The 19,496-nt window shown below is 55.8% G+C and overlaps 1 protein-coding gene across 2 annotated transcripts; it reads left to right on the forward strand.

Moving 5' to 3' along the window:
* Nucleotides 1-975: 975 nt before the first annotated feature.
* On the forward strand, nt 976-7,933 carry DYNLL2 (dynein light chain LC8-type 2). Of its 2 annotated transcripts, XM_064165907.1 has the most exons (3): nt 976-1,104; nt 4,370-4,508; nt 6,134-7,933. In XM_064165907.1, exons 2-3 carry the CDS (start codon nt 4,377-4,379, stop codon nt 6,269-6,271), a joined length of 270 nt encoding a protein of 89 aa, XP_064021977.1. In that variant the 5' UTR covers nt 976-1,104; nt 4,370-4,376; the 3' UTR covers nt 6,272-7,933. The 2 variants fall into 2 exon arrangements, with proteins under 2 accessions (XP_064021977.1, XP_064021976.1); XM_064165906.1 differs by lacking the exon at nt 976-1,104 and having other exon boundaries at nt 4,349-4,508.
* Nucleotides 7,934-19,496: the final 11,563 nt, after the last annotated feature.

Raw genomic sequence — 19,496 nt, forward strand, 5'->3', positions numbered from 1 at the left:
CCTTGAGTGGTCTCTCTGGCTCTCAAGGCCATGCATGCAATTAAAACCAGCCTCATTAAGAGCCAGCTCAGCCTAAGCAGTGCCATCTCTGTCTCACTTTCCACGCTGAGCAGGGCTGCACAGGTGCCCTGGGGCACGAACACGGAGGGTGCAGGAACAGGGGTGGCATGGGAACAGGGGTGGCATGGGAACAGAGTTTTTCATCCTGCTGGGGCTTCTTTTTCAGGTGGCTTCTGCGAAGAGGTTCTTGGCACCTCTGCTCAAGTGAAACGGAGCAACCAGAACGGGAGCTGGCTGGTGGCCAACCTGGCAGATGGGCCCCACGGGCCAGGTCCCCTCCAAGGGAATCAACCTCCCAGGGGATCAGGGCCTCTCACGGCTGATACCCACAAGGGATTCAGGTCTCCCCAAGGCAGCAGGTCCCTCCTGTTCAGGGTAACCCTTAGGGATCTTGCGGTGCCCAAGGCAGAGGGGACTGCCACAGAGGACTCATGGCCCAGTCTGGCAGCAAAGACCTCTCCAAGGGAATCAGCCCCAGAAGATCTGGGTGCCCTCCATGGGACCGAGCTCCCCAGAGCAGTAGGGGTCGCAAGTCTGAGGGAACCCCTACATAGGAAGCCACTTAAGGCGGCAGAGGCCCCTGCAAGGGAAGCAGCCCCAGCGGATGGGGGTCCCCGAGGCGGTGGGGACCCCTGCCCAGGGGGCAGACCCCAGCCGCCCGCCGCGCACCAGCCCCCAGCCCCTCACAGCGCCGGGGCGGGAACCGCCCCCGCACGGCCCCGCCCCGCCCCGCGCGCCGCGCGGCATTGTGGGATGAAACAGGATGTAGGCAGACGAGCGCGGGCGGACGGGCCGGGGCGGCGGGCTGCTCCGCGCCGCAGCCAATGGGGACGCGGCGTGCCGGCAGGCGCAGCCAATGGCGAGGCGGCGAGCTGCACGCCGCAGCGGGCGGGGCGGTATTTGAGCGCGGCGCGGCGGCCAGGCGCAGAGCGCTCAGCGCGGCGCAGGGAGCGGAGCGGGCTGAGCCGAGCGACTTCGGGCCTCCTCCCACCTTCTCCTTGGTGCCGTGCCTCGCCCTCCCGGGGTGGCCCTGTCACTGTGAAGGTGAGCGACGCCTTCCGCTGGGTCGAGGGCGCTGGGGACCTTCGCTTTTCGCCTGGCCGCGCTCGCTCTGGGTGCGAGGTGGCGGCGGCGGAGCCGCCCCGGGGGGAGGGGGTCTGAGACCTGGCCTAGTGGGCGGCTCCGGCCGGTGAGTAGCTCCTGGCGGTGCTCGGAGTCCGCCTTGTTGGTGTGTTGTCGGTGCGTTACCGGTCCCTCTCCGGGCAAGGTCACCGCTGCCTCGGGTGCCCCCGGAGCTCCCCCCGTGAAGGTCACGCAGGGCTCCGGCCTGCACATGCGCCCAGGAGCGTCTCCCCGCGCCCCATTCGGCCCTGGTGGGGAAGGGTCTGTCCCGCACCCCCTTCCCAGGTCCTGTGTCGGGGGAAGCGGTGGGTGCTGGGCTTGGGCCTCGGCCTCGTTCCCGTGCTCGGTCTCGGTACTAGTCTGGAGGAGGAGCAGTGAGTGCAGGGCTTGGGCCTTGGCCCCCTCTTAGGGGCCCATTCTGTGCAAAGAGAGCAAGAGTGGGTATGGGGGTTTATGTCTTACCCCCATCCTAAAGCTGGACCATATCCTGGTGAGGGAAGGAGTGCTGAGCTTGAGTATCCTCCCCCTTCAGAGCCACATCCTATCCAGCTGGGGGAGTGGTCGGGTGCTGGTTTGGGCCTAGCCACCCTCCCAAGGCCTCCTCCTGCCCTGGAGTGGCTGCTAAGGCTGTGAGCTTTGCTTCCTTATTGAAGACCTCATCGTGTCCTGTGCTGAGGCTGCCAGAGCTGTACTGTTACCCCTTCCAAGGCCCATCCCAGGCTGAGTGCTGGAGCTTTCGTGGCCTTTCTCAGAGAATGCTGGTCTTGGGTGGCAAGGCCACAGGGGGCAGCTATGATCTTGTGGCTTAGGGACAAGCGGTGTATATGGTGCGGCTGGGCTGCTTTGAAGGGAGGATGTCACTCTGGGGGGGAAGGAGTTGAGACTGGAGCCCTGCTCTGTGATGCTCAGGTGGGTGGCTGGCTGAGGTGACTTTTGGAGCTGCTCCCTGTCCCTCTGGCAGCAGAGGCAGCTGTGGTGCCTGGCCCAGGCAGGGTGCAGTGCCCTGGAGCAGTGTGGTGCTAGGGGGTTGGGGCTGGCCAGCTCTTGCAGCTCTTAATGAAGGATGATTTTTTTAATGGCGCTGTTGGCCCTCAGCATGGGCCTGCACTGAGATGCTTCTTGCCTGAACAATGAGGAGGAAGAAAGATGCTTTTTGCAGGTCACTCCGTGGCTGGTTATGTAATGGCAGATGCCCTCTGAACTCGGTGTGCCGTGGAGGTGTGTGAAGACCTGAGGTGTGTCAGAGCTTGCTTGACCTCTCTCCTTAAAGAGGCTTTCCTGGAACAATGACCTACAAGTGAATTTCTGCTGCCTCCTATTCCTGTGGGCTGGATCCCCAGAAGACTTTTCCAAAGGTTTCACAGATTTCTGGAAAGTGAATCCAAATCTCCAGGCAGTTGGTTGTGCTGTTCTGAGCCCTTATCCTGCCAGGCTTTCTGGGCCCCAGGCTGACACCAGCTGCCTTAACCCAGAGCACAGAGGGAAGCAGGCTGCCTGGAAGTGGCTTTTCCAGAGCTGTGGTGGAAGCACGTGCTCTCTGTTGGTGTTTGAGCTCAGTTCCTGCCATTGCTCCTGATGCTGTTAGGGTATGGTAATAGCAGTGCTCTGTTAACCACTGTATCTCAAACACAGAAATTAGGGTTGCGTTAGAAGTCTTCAACTGCGAGCAGAGTGAAGAATTGAAGCATTGTAATCACAGGGCTGCAATTATGTAACTGGATTCTCTTTCTCTCCGGATAGCAGGCTCCTTTAATTGCTGTAACAAAGCTACTCCTTCAGTTGTCTGGGACTGTTCCAGGGAAGTGACCATTGCAGCAGCTTTTCCTCGCTCCCCAGCAGAGCTAAAAAGTGCAGTTTCACTATTTCAGCACACACTTGGTAGTATCACTCCAGACTTAACAGCAGGCTTTAGGAAACTTAATGGTGCTCTGCGGGTTTAATTGGAGGCTTATTCCCACTAAGTTTTAAGATGCTGTGCTGAGACCTGCTGCCAAGGTGAGCAGCTGTGGGCCTTCTCAGCACAGACCTTTGCTTGCTGGACCCCAGGTAATGTGTGCCTCCTGCCCAGGTCTTGTGTGGGGCTTGGCAATGTGGGATCTGGTGCCTGGAGGGGTGTTAAAGTACCACCCCACAGCAGGACTCTGTGGTGCTTCTTTCCCAGGGCATCTGTCATGAGCTTTGATTGAAGAGTGGCTGCAGGGCTGGGATTGCTGAACTCTAGCATAATTTCTAGTGCAGTATGGACTGCACTGGAAACTTCCCAGTGCTGACCATCTCCCTGAAAAGGCCACAGCAGAGTTGTGTGAAATGCTTCACTGACTGGTACAAAGCTCCTGAACTAATGCAGAGTGCAGTGGGTTGTGTGCTTGGCTCCATCATTCTGCCACTTCCTAGTTTTCCACCACTTCCTGATTTCTCAGAGGTTCCAGGCAGCACCAGCATACTGCTTTCTTATTCCTAGGCAGCAGGGAACAGGAGGCTGTTTTTCCAGGCACTAGCTGTGCTGTGTGAGGCCCATTCCCCTACCCCATTCCTAGGCTGCAGCACGGTGCTAACCTTCCCAGGCTGTCAGACTGGCTCTGTCCCCTGGGGACAGCTGAGAGCTGGGTTTCTGTGCCAGAAGGGCTGGTGATAGGCTGGATGTGGGACAGCTCTGCTGCCAGGCTGGACTAGCAGCAGTAACTGGAACTCCTGGCATGGGGTGGCACAGCAGCACTGCTGCTGTTGGTGTGCTTCTTGAGCCTCCCTCCTGGACACGGGTATTGTGAGATCTGTGCCTTTGCCAGGCTCTGAACAGAGGATGCTCCAAACCACTGCTGCACCTGAAGGCAAACTTGGCTGGAGCGTATTGATGTTTAGGAGGGCTGTGCCTCTCTGCAGCTCCCATCTCCTCCCACACAGTAAGCTTTCTGCATGTTTAATGCAGGAGCTGATGCTGGACTTTCTCTGGTCTAACTTCTGGACAGTGCCAGTGCTTCTGTGCTGCAGCTCTGAGAGGCACCTTAGCCTGGCGTTGCCGTAGGTCACCCTGATCAACTCACCCTGGCCATACCAGGGTGACTGTCGTGTTGGATTGGTCTGTACCATCAGCTGGTGCCGCAGCCTGCTGTAGAAAGGACAAGTGCTGATGCACAGGCAGCTTCTCCTTGCCTGGGAAGGGATTCAGGGAGTCTATGTTCTGCCTTAGGTTCACCATGTCTGACAGGAAGGCTGTGATCAAGAATGCGGACATGTCTGAGGACATGCAGCAGGATGCTGTGGACTGTGCCACACAGGCAATGGAGAAGTACAACATAGAAAAGGACATTGCAGCATACATCAAGAAGGTAACTGTGGGCTGAGGGGGATGCTCTGGCTGGCACTTCTGACCTAGGAGTGCCTGGTGTGAGCCTAAGTGTCTGAGGCTTCATCCTTGGAGCGTTTGGAGGGAGAAGATGCTTGCTTCCTGGCTTTGCTGTTGTTCCCAAGAGGATAGAGTGACTTCTCCAAGGTCAGAGGAGGGCTGTGACAGAGCAAGGCCTGGTCTGTGGCTCTGGCAAGCTCTGAGCAAGCTGTGTGAGTGCTGTCCCTCTGGATTTGCCAGCCTGGGAAGAGCGAGCTGGCTGTGGTCTGTGTGCAGGCCTTGCTCTACAGCTGCTGCTGCTGGGCCTGCAGTACCAGTGCAGGGTGGGACTGCTCCAGAGGTTCACTCACAGTGGGCAGCTCTGCAGGTTTGGTTCTGCTGGCATGCTCCTGGCTCTGAGGTGGGTGGTGTGGAGGATGGGACCTTGTGCAGGCTTGTGAAAGGTGCCACTTGAAAACCAGTGTGGGCAGCTGCCCTGGCCTGTGAAGAGGGCTCTGCTCTTGCGAGAGCCCTCTAACTGCAGTCTCATGCTTGATGGCCCCTGGGGATCTGCTGGTTCTCTGTAGCTGCTTCTCCTAGTGGTTGGGCAAAGTGCATTTGAAAGAGGGAAGAGGCAGTCCTGGCATCTGGACTGGCTTTGGGGCCTTGCTTGTAATTTAAGCTCAAACATGAAGGACTCAAAGGTGTCTCCCAACCTCTCAGATCACTTTGAGGCAAGATGTAGCTCAAAGTGCTGGGAGCACTGCAGCCTGTGAAGTGAGTGACTGTAACAGCAACTGCCCAGAAAGAACTTGGCCTTTATTTGCGAGTGTTGGGAGGAGGGAAGCCATCTGATGCCCCTTCGTGCCCTGGCAAGAAAGCCTTTTCCTTTCTTCAAAGGTTATCTACCAAGAGCTCAAACTGTCCTGCTCCTGTCTGAGGACTAACACTTGCTTTAATCTTGAGCCTTGAGTCTGTTCTGTGCCTGCCTCAGGAGGGAAGATGATCTTGGGAGCTGTGTCTTAATTAGAGGGAGGAAAGTGGTCATTAACCCCATCCTGCCTGCTAAGTAGGAGACTAGAGCAGCATTCTGCTTGCTTGCCTCTGCCCTCGTGGCTCTCTCTGGCCTGCCAATATACCTGCTGGCTTTCAGTGCAGGTTTTCTCCCCTTTATGTGAAGAATCCCCCATGGCAGAGCCAGAGTCTTTAGGTGACCTTTAGGCTGAAATGCCTCGCTGCAGCAGACACCAAAATATTTCATGTTTTGAGTGGGTTTGGAATGGGAGAGGGGAAATATTCCCCTGAGCCAGCCTCCACGCAGTGCTTGAATAGCTCTTTGCTGAGGAGGGCTCTTGCTGCCTGCTTCTCCTGCCCAGGGCTCTGCTGGGTGCTCCAAGTCTCAGGAGATGGCTTCCTTCTATTGGAAACTTCAAACCATCCAGTGCAGAGATCTGGCTGAGTCAGGCACTACCTTGCTTAGTATAATAGTGTCTTGTAGTGGGGAATGCAAGGATGCTGCAGGTGGGAGGAGAGGCTCTGGTGCATGAACAGACCCAGCGAAGAACTTGTGCTCAGAACTATTTTCCTGTGGGCTTTCTTGGCCTTAATGCCTCTCTTCTCTTTCTTCAGGAATTTGACAAGAAATACAACCCAACTTGGCACTGCATTGTTGGCAGAAACTTTGGCAGCTATGTAACACATGAGACAAAGCACTTCATCTATTTTTACTTGGGTCAGGTTGCAATTCTTCTCTTCAAGTCTGGATAGGAAGTTAGAGCGAGTGGGATTTGGACTGTAATGCACTGATGGCTGAAGCCACAACTCCCTTTAACATGGCTGTGCCGCTGCATGGACTGTATCCTGTATTTAATGTGTATATGTTGCAGTAAAACAAAATCTACTTCTGTTTAGTTGCCTGGGAAGAAGGCAGCATTTTTTGTTACTGCTTTTTTTTCGGTTGTATTGCACTAGGAAAAACCTGTAAATGCTTAAACAATGGCCTTTACGTGGGAAGAAATAAACTATTCCACAACAGCTCCCTCGGTGGTAACTCCTTCTTTGAGGCTGGGAAAACTCCTCTGGGCAGGCCAAATGACCCTGACTTCCCTACTGAGTTTTATTAGACTGTTAATCTCGTGAGGAGGAGCCAAGCCAGTGTGAGCCGCTGCCCACCCTGCCCACTGTCGAGAGCTGGCTCTCCCAGTAACCCCAGCACAGGTTAGACCTTCCCTGGGAGCTGGTGGGGTGGCTCCTGATCTAGGTGGCTTTCACACACCAGCTGAACTCCACCTTGGACTGTGACAGCCTTGCAGCTGGCACCCTCACTGTGCTCTTGCAGTGCCCGGTGCTGTATTCTTGGCTCTACTGAAACACTGACCTAGACTTGTAAGCAACTCAGCTTGGTCTAGAAGACTTCAACAATGCCTCCCTTTCCCTTGAGCAGTTTTGCTTGCTGCAGACGGCAGCATTCTGTGGCTGAAGTCTTTAGACCTTACTGAGCTCTATGGCCAGGTGGCCTGTCCCTGAAACAGAGCAGGGTATCAAATTGGTGACTCTATTTGGCATGTTCTTAGCCAGTTGTCTCAACACTGCCTTAACTCGATGCTCTCCTTAAAGCAAGCTAGTCCTGTGGAAGACTTGTAAGTGGCCACTGTCTCCTTTTTCTTTTCTGTAGCTGATAAGCTATCTCTGGAGGAGTGTCCTCCATGTTCTGATACCTGCTTTTGTTCTTAAAGCACAGTACCAAGAAGTTCAATTTCCATGTGATGTTTGTGTGGAGGAATCTCCTGTGACATCTGCTTCAGAGGCAGACAAATGTCTTGGTCTCCAGTAGGTTCAGCAGTGATGTTGTCTTAGTATGTTCTGACTCTTGGATTACGCTGCAGGAAGTTCTTTTTATCTGGGTGTGGAGCGGTGCTTGCCACGAGGTCTGTATTGGTTTGCTAACCAATGTGTAACCATTGCTGGGCTGGTGAGCAACCAGCAGCGAGCTGCTAACGAGTCAGTGCTGGGGAGAAAAGGGCGGAGCAAAGGGAGCTCTGTGCTGTGGGCTGACTCGATGACCCAGGTTGACTACTTCCTGAAGTAAAAGTCCTCCTTGTCTCTGTGCAAAATCCAAAGTATGCCTCATTTTGTAATATTGATAGAACAATGTTGTAACTAGAGAGAATGTAGCTGTCATAACTTCATGTGGATGGAAATGTCTGCACTGGGGAATGTGCCTTGGGCACTCCTGTGGGTCTTGTCTGTTCGGAACTTCCCTCTGAGACTGAAAGGAGAATGTTCTGGTTTGTTTTTTTTTCCAAGCATGAGTCTAATGTGAATCTGTCCACGGTCTCTTGTGGAGCAAGATCTGTTCCCTCCATACCTGCAATGGCTCAAATACCATTTATTTTTTTCAAACATTAAAGGTGAACTGACACATTTCAACAGCCTCCAGTTTCTTCTTGTCTCCAGCAAACACTTGTCCAGAGAGGGTGAGCACGATCCTCTGCACTCAGATGCTGCTGGCCCAAGGGATGAAGGACCTGAGGAGCATTTGTGGCCCATCTGTGCAAGTACTGACCTCCAGCCTGGCTCAGGCAGGGATGAATTGGGACATGTCCTGCTGCAGTGCTGCTGGGACAGTTCTGTGCCAAGTAACCTAGATAAAGAGGCACTGGAGCTAGCCTAGGCTCAGAGGGAGTGTTGCTGCAGGGAGACACCGGTGAGTGTCAACAGGAGCTGCAAAGTATTGTTTTCCCCTTTGGGCTTTGCTGTGCCTGGGATCTGAAACTCCTGCCAGGGCCTGAAGCTACTCTGTGCTGTGCCTTTCCCACTGAGGGGGCTGTGTGCTTGCCCTCTTGCACCCCCCTGCAGCTCACTGTTGTGCTTCTGATGCAACCTAAGCTTGGGCTCGTGGCCGCTGGTATTTTGGAGAAGCTGTGGGTGCTTACCAGCTCCTGTAGTGTAACAGCTCTGCCGTGGGACTGAAGCCCGGCGTGAGGCGGGGAGGTGGGGCTGAGCCTGGCGTGACTAAGGCTGAGCAGCTCAGCAGAGCCCGAGCAGCACTGTGGCTGTTACACACAGGCCATCTGCTGCAGCCCACGGGCAGTGCTGGAAAGCAGAGGAGGTTTCTACTTTGGGGAGAGCTGGGAGTGATGCTTCTCCCTTGGCAGCCCCAGGCAGCCTTTTAGCTGGCAGTGAGGTGCAGGGCTGCAGCTCCAGCCAGGCCTGGGGTAAGGCTGCAGCAGCTTTGTGGGGCTAGGGTGGTTGAGCCCTCTTGGCTCATAGGGCTCCTGGTCCAAAGCCAGCAGCAGAGAATCACAGAAGGGTTTGAATTAGAAGGGACCTTAAAGCTCATCCAGTTCCAGTCCTCCTGCCATGGGCAGAGTCACCTCCATCAGCCCAGGCTGCTCAAGGCCTCATCCAGGCTGGCCTTGAACATGTGCAGGGAGGGAACAACCACAGCCTCCCTGGGTAACCCGTTCTTGCCCTCACTCCAAAGAATTTCTTCCTAGTCTCCCCTTCTCAAGCTTTAAATCCATTCCCTCTGATCTTGTCACTCCCAGCCCTTGTCAAAGTCCCTCCTCAGCTTTCCTGAAGTCCCCTTCAAGTGCTGGAAGGCTGCTATGGGGTCTCCCCAGAGCCTTCTCTTCTCCAGACTGAACAGCCCCTGGCTGTTCAGAAACTACTTCCTGAATGCCAGCTGCAGCACAGAAGACTGCTGAGCCACGAAAACTTCTCCAGCCTGAATTCTGCCTGTGGGCCAGCAGCCCTTCCAGCCATGTATCCAGTGGCTGTGGTGCTGCTGTCAGTCTTCTGCTGCAAGTCAAAAATGGGTTTGGTGCTTCCTTGGATGTGTCACTGCAGCAGGCATCCTGCCTGGGGCCAAGGAAAAGAAGCTCTGGCTCACACCTTCAGCAGCTGGGCAGTGAAACTTCACTCCTGCAGCGGCCACTGGTGCTGTGTGTCCTCAGCCTTCCCCCTATACTATCTTCTGTGCAGCACCGGGGCTCTGGAAGACACCAACTCCACTCTCCACGGCTGAGAGCAGACTGAGGCTTTACCATGAGCTTCATGTGCCTGCTGCCTCCCCCCTCTGCTCCCCAGCAGCTGCCTGACACAGCTTTTGGCTCTGACTTTTTCCATTGCTGGGCTCCAGTTGTCTCCGGTTTCCACCAGCGCAGGTGTCCTGCTGGTGCCTCTGAGCGTTAACTGCTTCCGTGCTGGAGAGGCCAACAGCTTCAACAGGAGCACAAAGCTGTTGGGAAAGTATCTGGATCTGGGGCACTGAGTGGAAGGTATGTATCTGGGGGGGGCCAAACATCTGGAGAAATAAACTGCTTCCAGCTGTGTCTGGGCCAAAGTGCAGCATAGCTGTGAGCTCAGCGAATGTTTCTGTCCTGCCTCAGCAGCATTCAGAGCCTTCTGCTCTTCAGGGAGCCTAAGATGCTGCTCATGGGTGCAGGGCAGGGGCTGCAGATGTGGTGTGCAGCTGCTGTGGGCCACGGCTGGGGATGGTGTCACGTTGTTTTCTACCACCCAGGTTATTCAGCTCCATGTTGAGTGTTTCCTCCAGGTGCAGCCCTAGAAAAGCAAAGCTGAGGAGCAGGCAGGCAGGAGTTTGGTAGCTGTGCTCCACACGACCCGGGATCCGTCCGGTAGAGGGAGCATGTTGTAAAGCCACAGGAGAAGGTGTGGCTCCCCTAGCAGAAGAGCTAGCCTGGCTCCCTGGCACAATGTTCTTTCTCCTTCTCTGTCACCACCTGGGACTCCAGGAAAGGACACAGTGACAACAATGTCCTCCCCACTCTGGATATCTGCTGCAGATCAGTGCTCTCCTCCCCAGTCCTGCCGCATTGCCGTGGCAGGGTTCACTTGCCACCAGCAGCTGCTAAACCTGGCACCTGATGGGCATGTTCCACCTCACAGGGCTCTCTTGGCAGACTTGAGATGAAGAGAGAACCTGAAAATCATTTTTGTCTCACTTTCAGCCTCCGACAGCGAGTCCTGCGGAGCTGGTGCCACGCAGTGAAGGAAGCAGGGCTGTGCCATCCCTGCCCACCTGAGGCTTCCCTGCTTTGTTCTATTTATTGAGCAAGGATTCTGACTCCTTTTCCCAGACTGTGAGTCACAGCAGCACTGCCTGTGCATGTGTCTCACAGTGCTTTGTAGATACAGGAGCTGCAGGAGCCCACTGTGGTTATCAGACCTGATCAGATGTTCCCCTGCAAGGCAGTGCCTAGCTGAGGCTCAGCAAGAACTCAGCACCAACCAGAAAAATCACTGCTCAGCACCAGCTCAGCACTGTCAGCAGCCCCTCTGCTCCTGATGGCAGGCACCATGCCTCCCTGCACCAAGCACCAGTGGTCCTGGCACCCAGCATGAGGGTGAGAAGGGAGCTGGGACCCTGCTCTGGTCCTTGTCCCTTCCCATACTGGCAGTCTGAGCGGGGGCAGCCCCCGGCTCTGCTCTGGGGCTCAGCAGGGCTTGGGCCCGGGTTAAGCTTGAGGAATGGATTTATCCAGCCCCGGTGTGGCTTGCTTCCTGCTTCCCATGGAAGGAGGTTGCTTGTTTCCTGCTGCCCTGGGAGCGGGCTGCTGCCTGGGCCTTTGTGCCCCAGTGCTGAGCACTCGCAGCAAATGCAGCAGAGTTTGCTGTGCCCTGGTGCAAAAATCAATGCTGGGCCAGTGCAGGGTGCTGCAGAGGCACGCTGGCAGCCAGGCTGGGGCTGTGGGCACGGCTGCCATGTCCCCTGTCCCCGTGTGCCTCTTGCTGTGGGGAGCAAGGCCAGCTCTTGTCCCCTCGCAGGACGTGGGGCTGGGACCCTGGCAGGCTTGCTCAGCAGCTTTCCTCAGACGCCATCCTCTGGTGCGGCTGCGGCGGCTCTGCCCTGCCAGCTGCCGTGGCACCTCTCCATGTCCTTTGTTCCTTGCTCGCCGCTCCAGTGATTTATGGCCCTTGCGGAGCAGCCTGACCGCAGCTCCGCTGCTCGCTCCGGCCCTGCCCGCGCTGCCTGCCCTCGCTCCCGGCCGCTGGGCCGCAGCAGGCATTTAGGGAGCGACAGAAGCCCCTCAAGCTCGCTCATGCATTTAGCCCCCGCTGTGTGCGAGGCCTTTTCTTTCACCTCCTTCCAGCCTGGGTGTGAATGAAGAGCTTTCAAGGGGAGGAGATTGCCTGGAGTTCTGCTCTCCTTGTGCATTGGCTGCAGCCCAGGAAAGCATCCGAGGAATTCATCACAGCAGTCCCAGTGCAGGGTGGAGGCAGTGAAAGGTTCTTTGTTCCCGCAGCCCCAGAGTCCCACGCAGGGCTCAGGGCTGGGGCTGGAATCTGCAGAGCTAGATAAGTGCTGCTGTCTGCGTGTCAGAGCCTCACAGATTGCACTGGGTTGGAAGAGACCCTCCAAGGGCATCTTGTCCAACCCCCTGCACTCAGCAGGGACACCTCCAGCTACAGAAGGCTGCACAGAGACACAGCAAGTCTGATCTTGAGTGTCTCCAGGGATGGGACCTCAACCACCTCCCTGGGCAGCCTGTGCCAGTGTCTCACCACTCTTACTGTGCAGAACTTCCTCCTGATGTCCAACCTAACTCTGCCTTGCTCCAGTTCCAAACCATTGCCTTCATTATATCCCCACTGGCCCTTCTGAACAGTCCCTCCCCAGCTTTTAGATGTTGAAATGCAGCTCTAAGGTCTCTCTGGAGCTTTCTCTTCTCCAGACTGAACAGCCCCAACTCTCCCAGCTTGTTCCCATAGCAGAGGTTCTCCAGTCCTCTGATCATCTTTGTGCCTCCTCTGGACCCACTCCAGCAGGTCCTCTTGTGCTGGGGGTGCCATTGCTGGACACAGTACTGCAGGTGAGGGCTGACCAGAGCAGTGGCAAATCAGGTGCCCACAGCAGCCCCATCACAGGTGCCACGCTGCACTGGGGCTCCTGGGAAAGGGTTTTCTCTGCTTTCAGCACTGCCAGAGTGGGCACTGCTGGGGCACAGTGACAGCATTTGAAGGCAGCAGGGCTGAGCACCTGCTGGGCCACGCTGTGTGACCTGAGCTGTAGCCCTGTGCTGCTGAGCTGAGCCAGGAGTGGAAATCCCTTCCCAGCCAGGCGTTTTGCCCAGGCGCTGGGCTGCAGCTCGGGCGGGGGTCCCGCGGTGCCCGGGCTGGCCGTGCCGCGGCGGCAGGGAAGGACACGGTGCTGACACCCAGCCAGGACGAGCCTCTGCTGCAGCCTGCACACAGCCTGCTGGCAGCCAGCCCAGAACGCAGCTCTGGAGAAACAGAAAATGCCTTTTTTGTTTTTGAGGAAAGCCCAGAAGGCCTGCACAAGGACAAAACCTCCTCCTCACCCTGTGCCTAAAGCCCTCTTTGCCCTGAGGGCTCAGAAGGAGCCAGCCCAAAGCATCTGCTCCTGCGGGGCCGGCTGGGACAGGCCAGCGCGGGGTCTGCAGAGCCTCCCTCTGGATCTGTGCCCTGCAGGGGCACTGAGAGATGGCTCCCATGTGGCAGCCTTCAGGCAGGATGCCCAGCCATGAGTGCAGGGGGTCCCTGGACCTTGTCTGGCTTGTCGTGCCGCAAGCAAAGCGCTGTGTGACTCGGCAGGCACCGGGTGCCAGTCCAGGGTTTGGTCACTGTCCTCCAGCAAGGCTGCTATGAGCGATGCAGGCAGAGCCTGGGCTGGCTGCAGACACCTTGGCACTTAAATATCTTACAGGAAATCGTTAAGCAGTTAGACCTGGTGGGTCTTGCATGTAGGAAGAGCAGCCTGAGGTCTGCAGTAAAGAGGGTGCCACTGCCTGGTCCTTTGGGATGTCTCCTAGAGCCCTGACTGCAGTCCCCACTTCAGAATAATGACAATTGCCTCTTAACTGCCATTATTGTTTAATGCTGTTAGCATCTGCAAGGGCAAGCTGTCAGTTTGCACCACAGGCAGAATCAGCAGCCAGGGTTCAGAGTGAAAGCAATGAACAGGTTGCCCAGGGAGGCTGTGGATGCCTCCTCCCTGGAGCTGTTTGGTGCCAGACTGGATGAGGCCTTGAGCAACCTGGGCTGGTGGAGGTGACCCTGCCCATGGCAGGGGGTTGGAACTGGATGAGCTTTAAGGTCCCTTCCCACCCAACCCATTCCATGATTCTGTGTCTGCAAACTCCTAAGGGACACTGACATGTCAGGGGGATGCCCACAGACCTCTTCTGCCCTGCCTTGTTCTTTCTTGCAGATGTCAATGAGTATTCCTGTGGAACTGTGTTATGATCTGTCTGATTTAGACTGGATATTGGGAAGAAATTCTTGAAGGCAAGTGTGAGGAGACACTGTCACAGGTTGCCCAGGGAGGCTGTGGATGCCCGCTCCTTGGAGCTGTTCAATGCCAGGTTGGATGAGGTCTTGAGCAGCCTGGGCTGGTGGAGGTGTCTGTGCCCATGGCAGGGGCCTGGAACAGGAGAATCTTTGAGGCCCCTTCCAGCTCAACTCATTCCACCATGCTGTGAGCACCCTGTGACTGTTACAGTCCTGCCTGGCTCCACACAGCTCCAGCCCTGCCTGACATGCCAGGGCCAGGCTGGAAGCTCAGACAGATTTAGCACTGCCTTGGTAAGGAGGCAAAGCTGCTGCCTCCTGTGATTTGCATCTACAGCACTTTTTGGGAAGGATACAAGTGCTGAGGGGAGGGGGAAGAAAGCATTTTCTAGAATACATCCCTGGAGAATCTACAGCAGGGATAAAATTATGCACATGAATTATGCATCCGAATTATGATTTCACTCCTATTTTTGTTGGGATTAGCTCATGTTTTGGTGTGCATCCCTGGCAGTTTGCTGGTGGCTCAGCAGCTAGCAGAGCTGTCTCCAGCTCCCAGCAGGTCACTGTGGTTTCAGCTCCTGTGTTCTTCACTCTGCCGGCAGTAAAAGCTTTCTGGGGATCCAGCCCACTGGTGAGGATGGCAGCCCCCAGCAGACCCTCGGGGGTCTGGGCAGGGTGGTTTTCTGTGGTGGTCTGTGGCATCTCCTCAGAAAGCACTCAGCAGATGGAACCAGACTGAGGTGCAAAACTCAAAGCCCATGTCTGCACCGGTTTGTGCAGGCCATCAGCCAGGCTGTCCCCTCAGCCCCCTCCACCTGCTGGGGAAGGGGAAGGCAGAGGTGGAAACATCTCAGCCTCTGCCAGCTTCGGGGAGAGGAGCACAAGGAGGAGGCAGCAGCTTTCCAAAATGCCCACAGCAGGCTCGGCTGCCGTCCCAGCACGGTCAGGTTAGAAGGGGGCAGCAAATCCTGCCAGGAGAAGCATCCTGGGAATGCTGAGCCCGGTTTCCAGGAGGGCTGCTGACCCCAGCCCACAGCTGCTTCCCTGTGAATGGAGGTTTAGTGTCCCTGTGGCAGGGGAGGAATTATCTTAATGAGCCAAAACTGTCACAGCACCTGCACCCAGGGCCAGGAGTGGGCATGAGTGAGTGGGGCTCAGGCTGGGGGTCCCGGCTGGAGTGGGCACAGACACGGGCACCCTTCTCATGATGGGACCACATGGGGAGGTTTGGGGGGCTCAAGGTGCTCCCTGGCTGGGTTCTTCCCTTGCCCACGCACGCAGCCTGTCCCATCCCCGCACCCCATCTCTGCTGCTGCCTTGGAGTAACACCCTGACAACCCAGCATCGTTTGCCTGAGAAATGAGATAAGGAAAGCATTTAAAATATTTGTGTCTGTTGTGCAGGGGCAAACAAGCCCGGAGCCAGCCCTGTTTGTCCTGTCAGCTGCTCTGCAGCTTGGAAAAACAGCTGGGAAGGCCTTGGGAGACATCTCTGGCACCAGCAGAGATAATGCTGGGTGTGGGGGGCAGGGGCTGGATTTGCACATGCCTTTGGGAATGGAACTCTGTAGCCTGGTGCAGGCAGGGGCACCCCACGGACCCCCACCCCGGGGATGCAGTTCCTGCATGGCAGCTCCCCTGCGAGCAGGACTCCCTGGGACAGGTGTGAGCACAGGGACTTGTCTGGGCTCAGGGCTCTCCTGTCTGCTTTGAAACGCTGCTGATTGAAGAGTCCATAGTTGGGTGGTCTACGGAGAGGGCACCACAGGCAGGGCTGACAGAAACAGCACCCATCAGGAAAGCCTGGGTCTGAACTCCTCTGAAACTGGCTGAGCTTTGGGCCAGTTTTGCTCCTCAGGCAGTAAGATTCAGCAGAACTCTCTCCATTTTGCCTTGCACAGGAGCTGACACATCTGAAAGGTGAGGAGGAGGCAGGGAGAACCAGCAGCAGCAGCTCCCAGGTCATCCCTTTGTCGAGATCAGCAGGGATCTGCCGTGCCCTTGAGCTGTGGCTCCTGTTTAGTTTGCTTCCCCACGGCAGCTGTCACCATCCCTGCATTATCAAACCACCTGCCTGAATTCCAAGGATGTCATCCATATATTCAGCAGGAATGTCAATTTCCAGGAGCTCTCATGGACTTTGAGATCAGAGCAGCTAACCCAGGGATTTCTGCTGAGCTGTGCTCACACAACTGGAGCTGGTGGGACTCAGCCCGGGGGGAACAAGCCCAGGGAGGGCACTTTCTGCCCGCGTTTTTAAGCCAAATGCAGCTCCCGGGATCAATAGAGAAGGAGATTCCTCTGCGGCTTGGGGAACCATCCCATCCACGTTTTAACCCGGGACTTTCAAAGGAGCTGAGGAATGCACTTCCCACTAATTGGCTTTGGAAACACCAGGCTAAAATTGTAAATGTGGGGTGCTGGATTAGAGGGGAGGAGAGACCCCCCCTAGACTGTGGCTGCTTTGTTTCCCTAGGACGTGGGGTTTGCTGGTTTATTAAGACTTTAGACTTTTAACAATATTATGTTGGCTAATGTTGGAAGATGTTCCTACAATTAATTGAGATTTCAGGGGCTGACTGAGGAAGAAAGAGACCATTTTGTGTCCCCTACCAGATGGCCTAAACCAGCTGCTCACTTTTTCTCCTTTGAACTGTGATTCTAATGACTTCTCTGTCCTTTGAAGTCTGCTTCTGAGCTGCTGAACCAGATGTATTTGCATGACAGTAGCAGAGTGCTTTAACAGCGGAGGACTTGTGCTGTTTTCCCTCCTGGCCACTGCTGGAGGCCGAGATGTTTGCTCTCCTTTGGGGTGAGTAAATGTGAAGGCTTACCAGGCAGTGGTAAAATGTGTCTTGGTGTAGCATCGCTGCCTTAAGTGGGGTTGTTCCCTAAACCCACAGCATCTGCACCCAGCTCCCAGCTCCCAGCTGGTTTGGTTGCTTTCTAAAGCCATGCAGCAGCCTCAGTCTGCCTTCAGTCACAGATTTATGAGTGCCTCACAAGCGCGGGGGCTGCTGTCAGCACACATGGCAGCGCTGCTTTCAACACAGGAGGACAAGAAGAAAGGAAGAGCTTTAAATATGTATTAAGACGTTTTAAAAATAATAAATCACAATGTAAAAGAGTGACAAAAGGAACAAAACCAAGCAAAAAAAACCCCTCCAACCAATAAAAAAACCTACAACAACAAAAAACCCAACCCCCAACAAAGTCCCTGAGTGGGGGGGTTGCTGGGAATTGATGCCAAGCAGGGAAGTTGGGAAGGCACTGCTGCTGTTCCTGGCTTTGAAGTTTCAAACCCAGCACAGCTCTGCCTGATTTGTGTGTCCCCTCCCACCCTGTGACTTCCAGGCTTGCCCACTCGAGGAGCTTTCACACTCGAACCACACCTTGTGTTTCTTCTGGCAGTGATGAATCACAGAGTCATAGAATCATGGAACGTCAGGGGCTGGAAGGCATCTCCAGAGCTCATCCAGTCCAACCCCCCTGCCAGAGCAGGATCACCCAGGAACACATCCAGGCAGGTTTTGAGTATTTTCAGAGAGGGAGACTCCACAACCCCCAAGGGCAGCCTGTTCCAGGGTTCTGTCACCCTCACAGGGAAAAAATCCTCCTCATGTTTACATGGAACTTCCTATGCCTCAGCTTCCACCCAGTGCCACTTGTCCTGTCAGTGGGCATCACCCAGCAGAGCCTGGCTCCAGCCTCCTGGCACTCACCCTGCACATATTGATGACCACTGATGAGGTCACCTCTCAGTCTCCTCCAGGCAGCACAGCCCCAGCTCCCTCAGGCTCTCCCCATAGCAGAGATCTTCCATTCCCTTCAGCATCTTTGTGGCTCTGTGCTGGACTCTCTCAAGCAGTTCTATGTCCCTTTTGAACTGGGGGGGCCAGAACTGGACACAGTACTCCAGATGTGGCCTCACCAGGGCAGAGCAGAGGAGCAGGAGAACCTCTCTCGACCTACTAACCACAGCCCTTCTAATATACCCCAGAATGGCATTGCCCCTCCTGGTCACCAGAGCACATTGCTGGCTCATGGGCAACCTCCCATCCACTAGGACCCCCAAATCCTTTTCCTCTTTGTTACCTTCCAACAGGTCAGTTCCAACAGATCATGAAGACTCTGGCACGAAGGCTGTGCCCTGCTGGAGGTGCCTGCATGCTCCTCTTTTCCTAGAACACTTACAGGATGCCAAGCAGCTTCTCTGCCCTGAGCGCCGGCAGGGCTAGGCTGGCAGAGAGCTCTCTGAAATCATCCTCCCACAGCATTCATGTGCTTGAGGCTGTCTCTGCTACGTGCTTCCCTGTGCCTGCCTCAGAAGCCTGTTGGGGACTTTCTGGGAACAAATAAGAAAGAATAAACGGGACGATAAAGGTAAGAAGCAGAGCATTTAGCCATAGCCAGACAGCCCTGGGCAAAGAAGAAAGCTGATGGCACAGTTGGTGGCACAGCAAGTACTTCTCTTAATCGAGGTGCTGTCTGATAAGGCAATGAAAGGAAGATAAAGGGAGGTAAACTGGAGGTTAAGACAGTTTGTGGGGGACCAGACCACAGCTTTGCATGGTTGTGACATGGGAGGAGAGGACACCATGCCCCAACCCTCCAGCCCTCTTGCTCCCTCCCAGGTCGCTGTCCTGGCAGCTGCCCCTCTGCAGCTGGGCAGTAGCACTTTTGTTGTGCACCTCCCTATCAGCTGGGGCCCCTCAGTCCTGGGCCCCTCTGCCAGGCTCCTGTTCACAGGGCAGAGGTGGGCACTGTCAGGTCATTTGAATCGGTTCTGGGCGAGGTGCAGACCAAATCTGGAGTCATGTCCTGGAGGTGAGCTGAACATGAGCCAGCAGTGTGCCCAGGTGGCCAAGAAGGCGAATGGCATCCTGGCCTGTATCAGGAACAGTGTGGCCAGCAGGACCAGGGAGGTCATTCTGCCCTGTGCTCAGCACTGCTTAGGTCATAGCTTGAGTACTGTGCCCAGTCCTGGGCCCCTCAGTTTAGGAAAGATGTCGAGATGCTTGAATGTGTCCAGAGAAGGGCACCAAGGCTGGAGAACAGCCCTATGAGGAGAGGCTGAGGGAGCTGGGGGTGTGCAGCCTGGAGAAGAGGAGGCTCAGGGCAGAGCTCATTGCTCTCTACAGCTCCCTGAAGGGAGGCGGTGGCCAGGTGGGGTTGGTCTCTTCTGCCAGGCAACCAGCAACAGAACAAGAGGACACAGCCTCAAGCTGTGCCAGGGTGGGTTCAGGCTGGATGTTAAGAAGTTCTACATGGAAAGAGTGATTAGCATTGGAATGGGCTGCCTAGGAAGGTGGTGGAGTCCCCATCCCTGAGGTGTTTAAGAGGAGGCTGGATGAGGCACTTAGCGCCATGGGTTAGTTGATTAGAAGGGTTAGGTGCTAGGCTGGACTGGATGATCCTAGAGGTTTTTCCCAACCTGGTTAATTCTGTGGTTCTGTGACTTCTCTTCCCACCCACCAGCTCCTCATGGCCCCAGTGCTGATATCAGTCATGTGCTGTGTCTGTGTCCTGCGACTGTGCCCAAGCTGGGTGCAGAGGGGTCCGGGGCCGGGCAGTGGGAGAGCAGCAACCCGTTCGAGCAGCCCTGCCCTGCAGCCTCAGGACACTGAGCGTCCGCCACGGGCAGCTCCGAAGGTCCCTCCGCACTGCTCCCTGCGGAGGGAGCTGTGATGAAGGCAGCAGTGACGGTTCCAGGC

Source organism: Pogoniulus pusillus, chromosome 27, assembly GCF_015220805.1.
Source record: "Pogoniulus pusillus isolate bPogPus1 chromosome 27, bPogPus1.pri, whole genome shotgun sequence".
NCBI classification, from domain to species: domain Eukaryota; kingdom Metazoa; phylum Chordata; class Aves; order Piciformes; family Lybiidae; genus Pogoniulus; species Pogoniulus pusillus.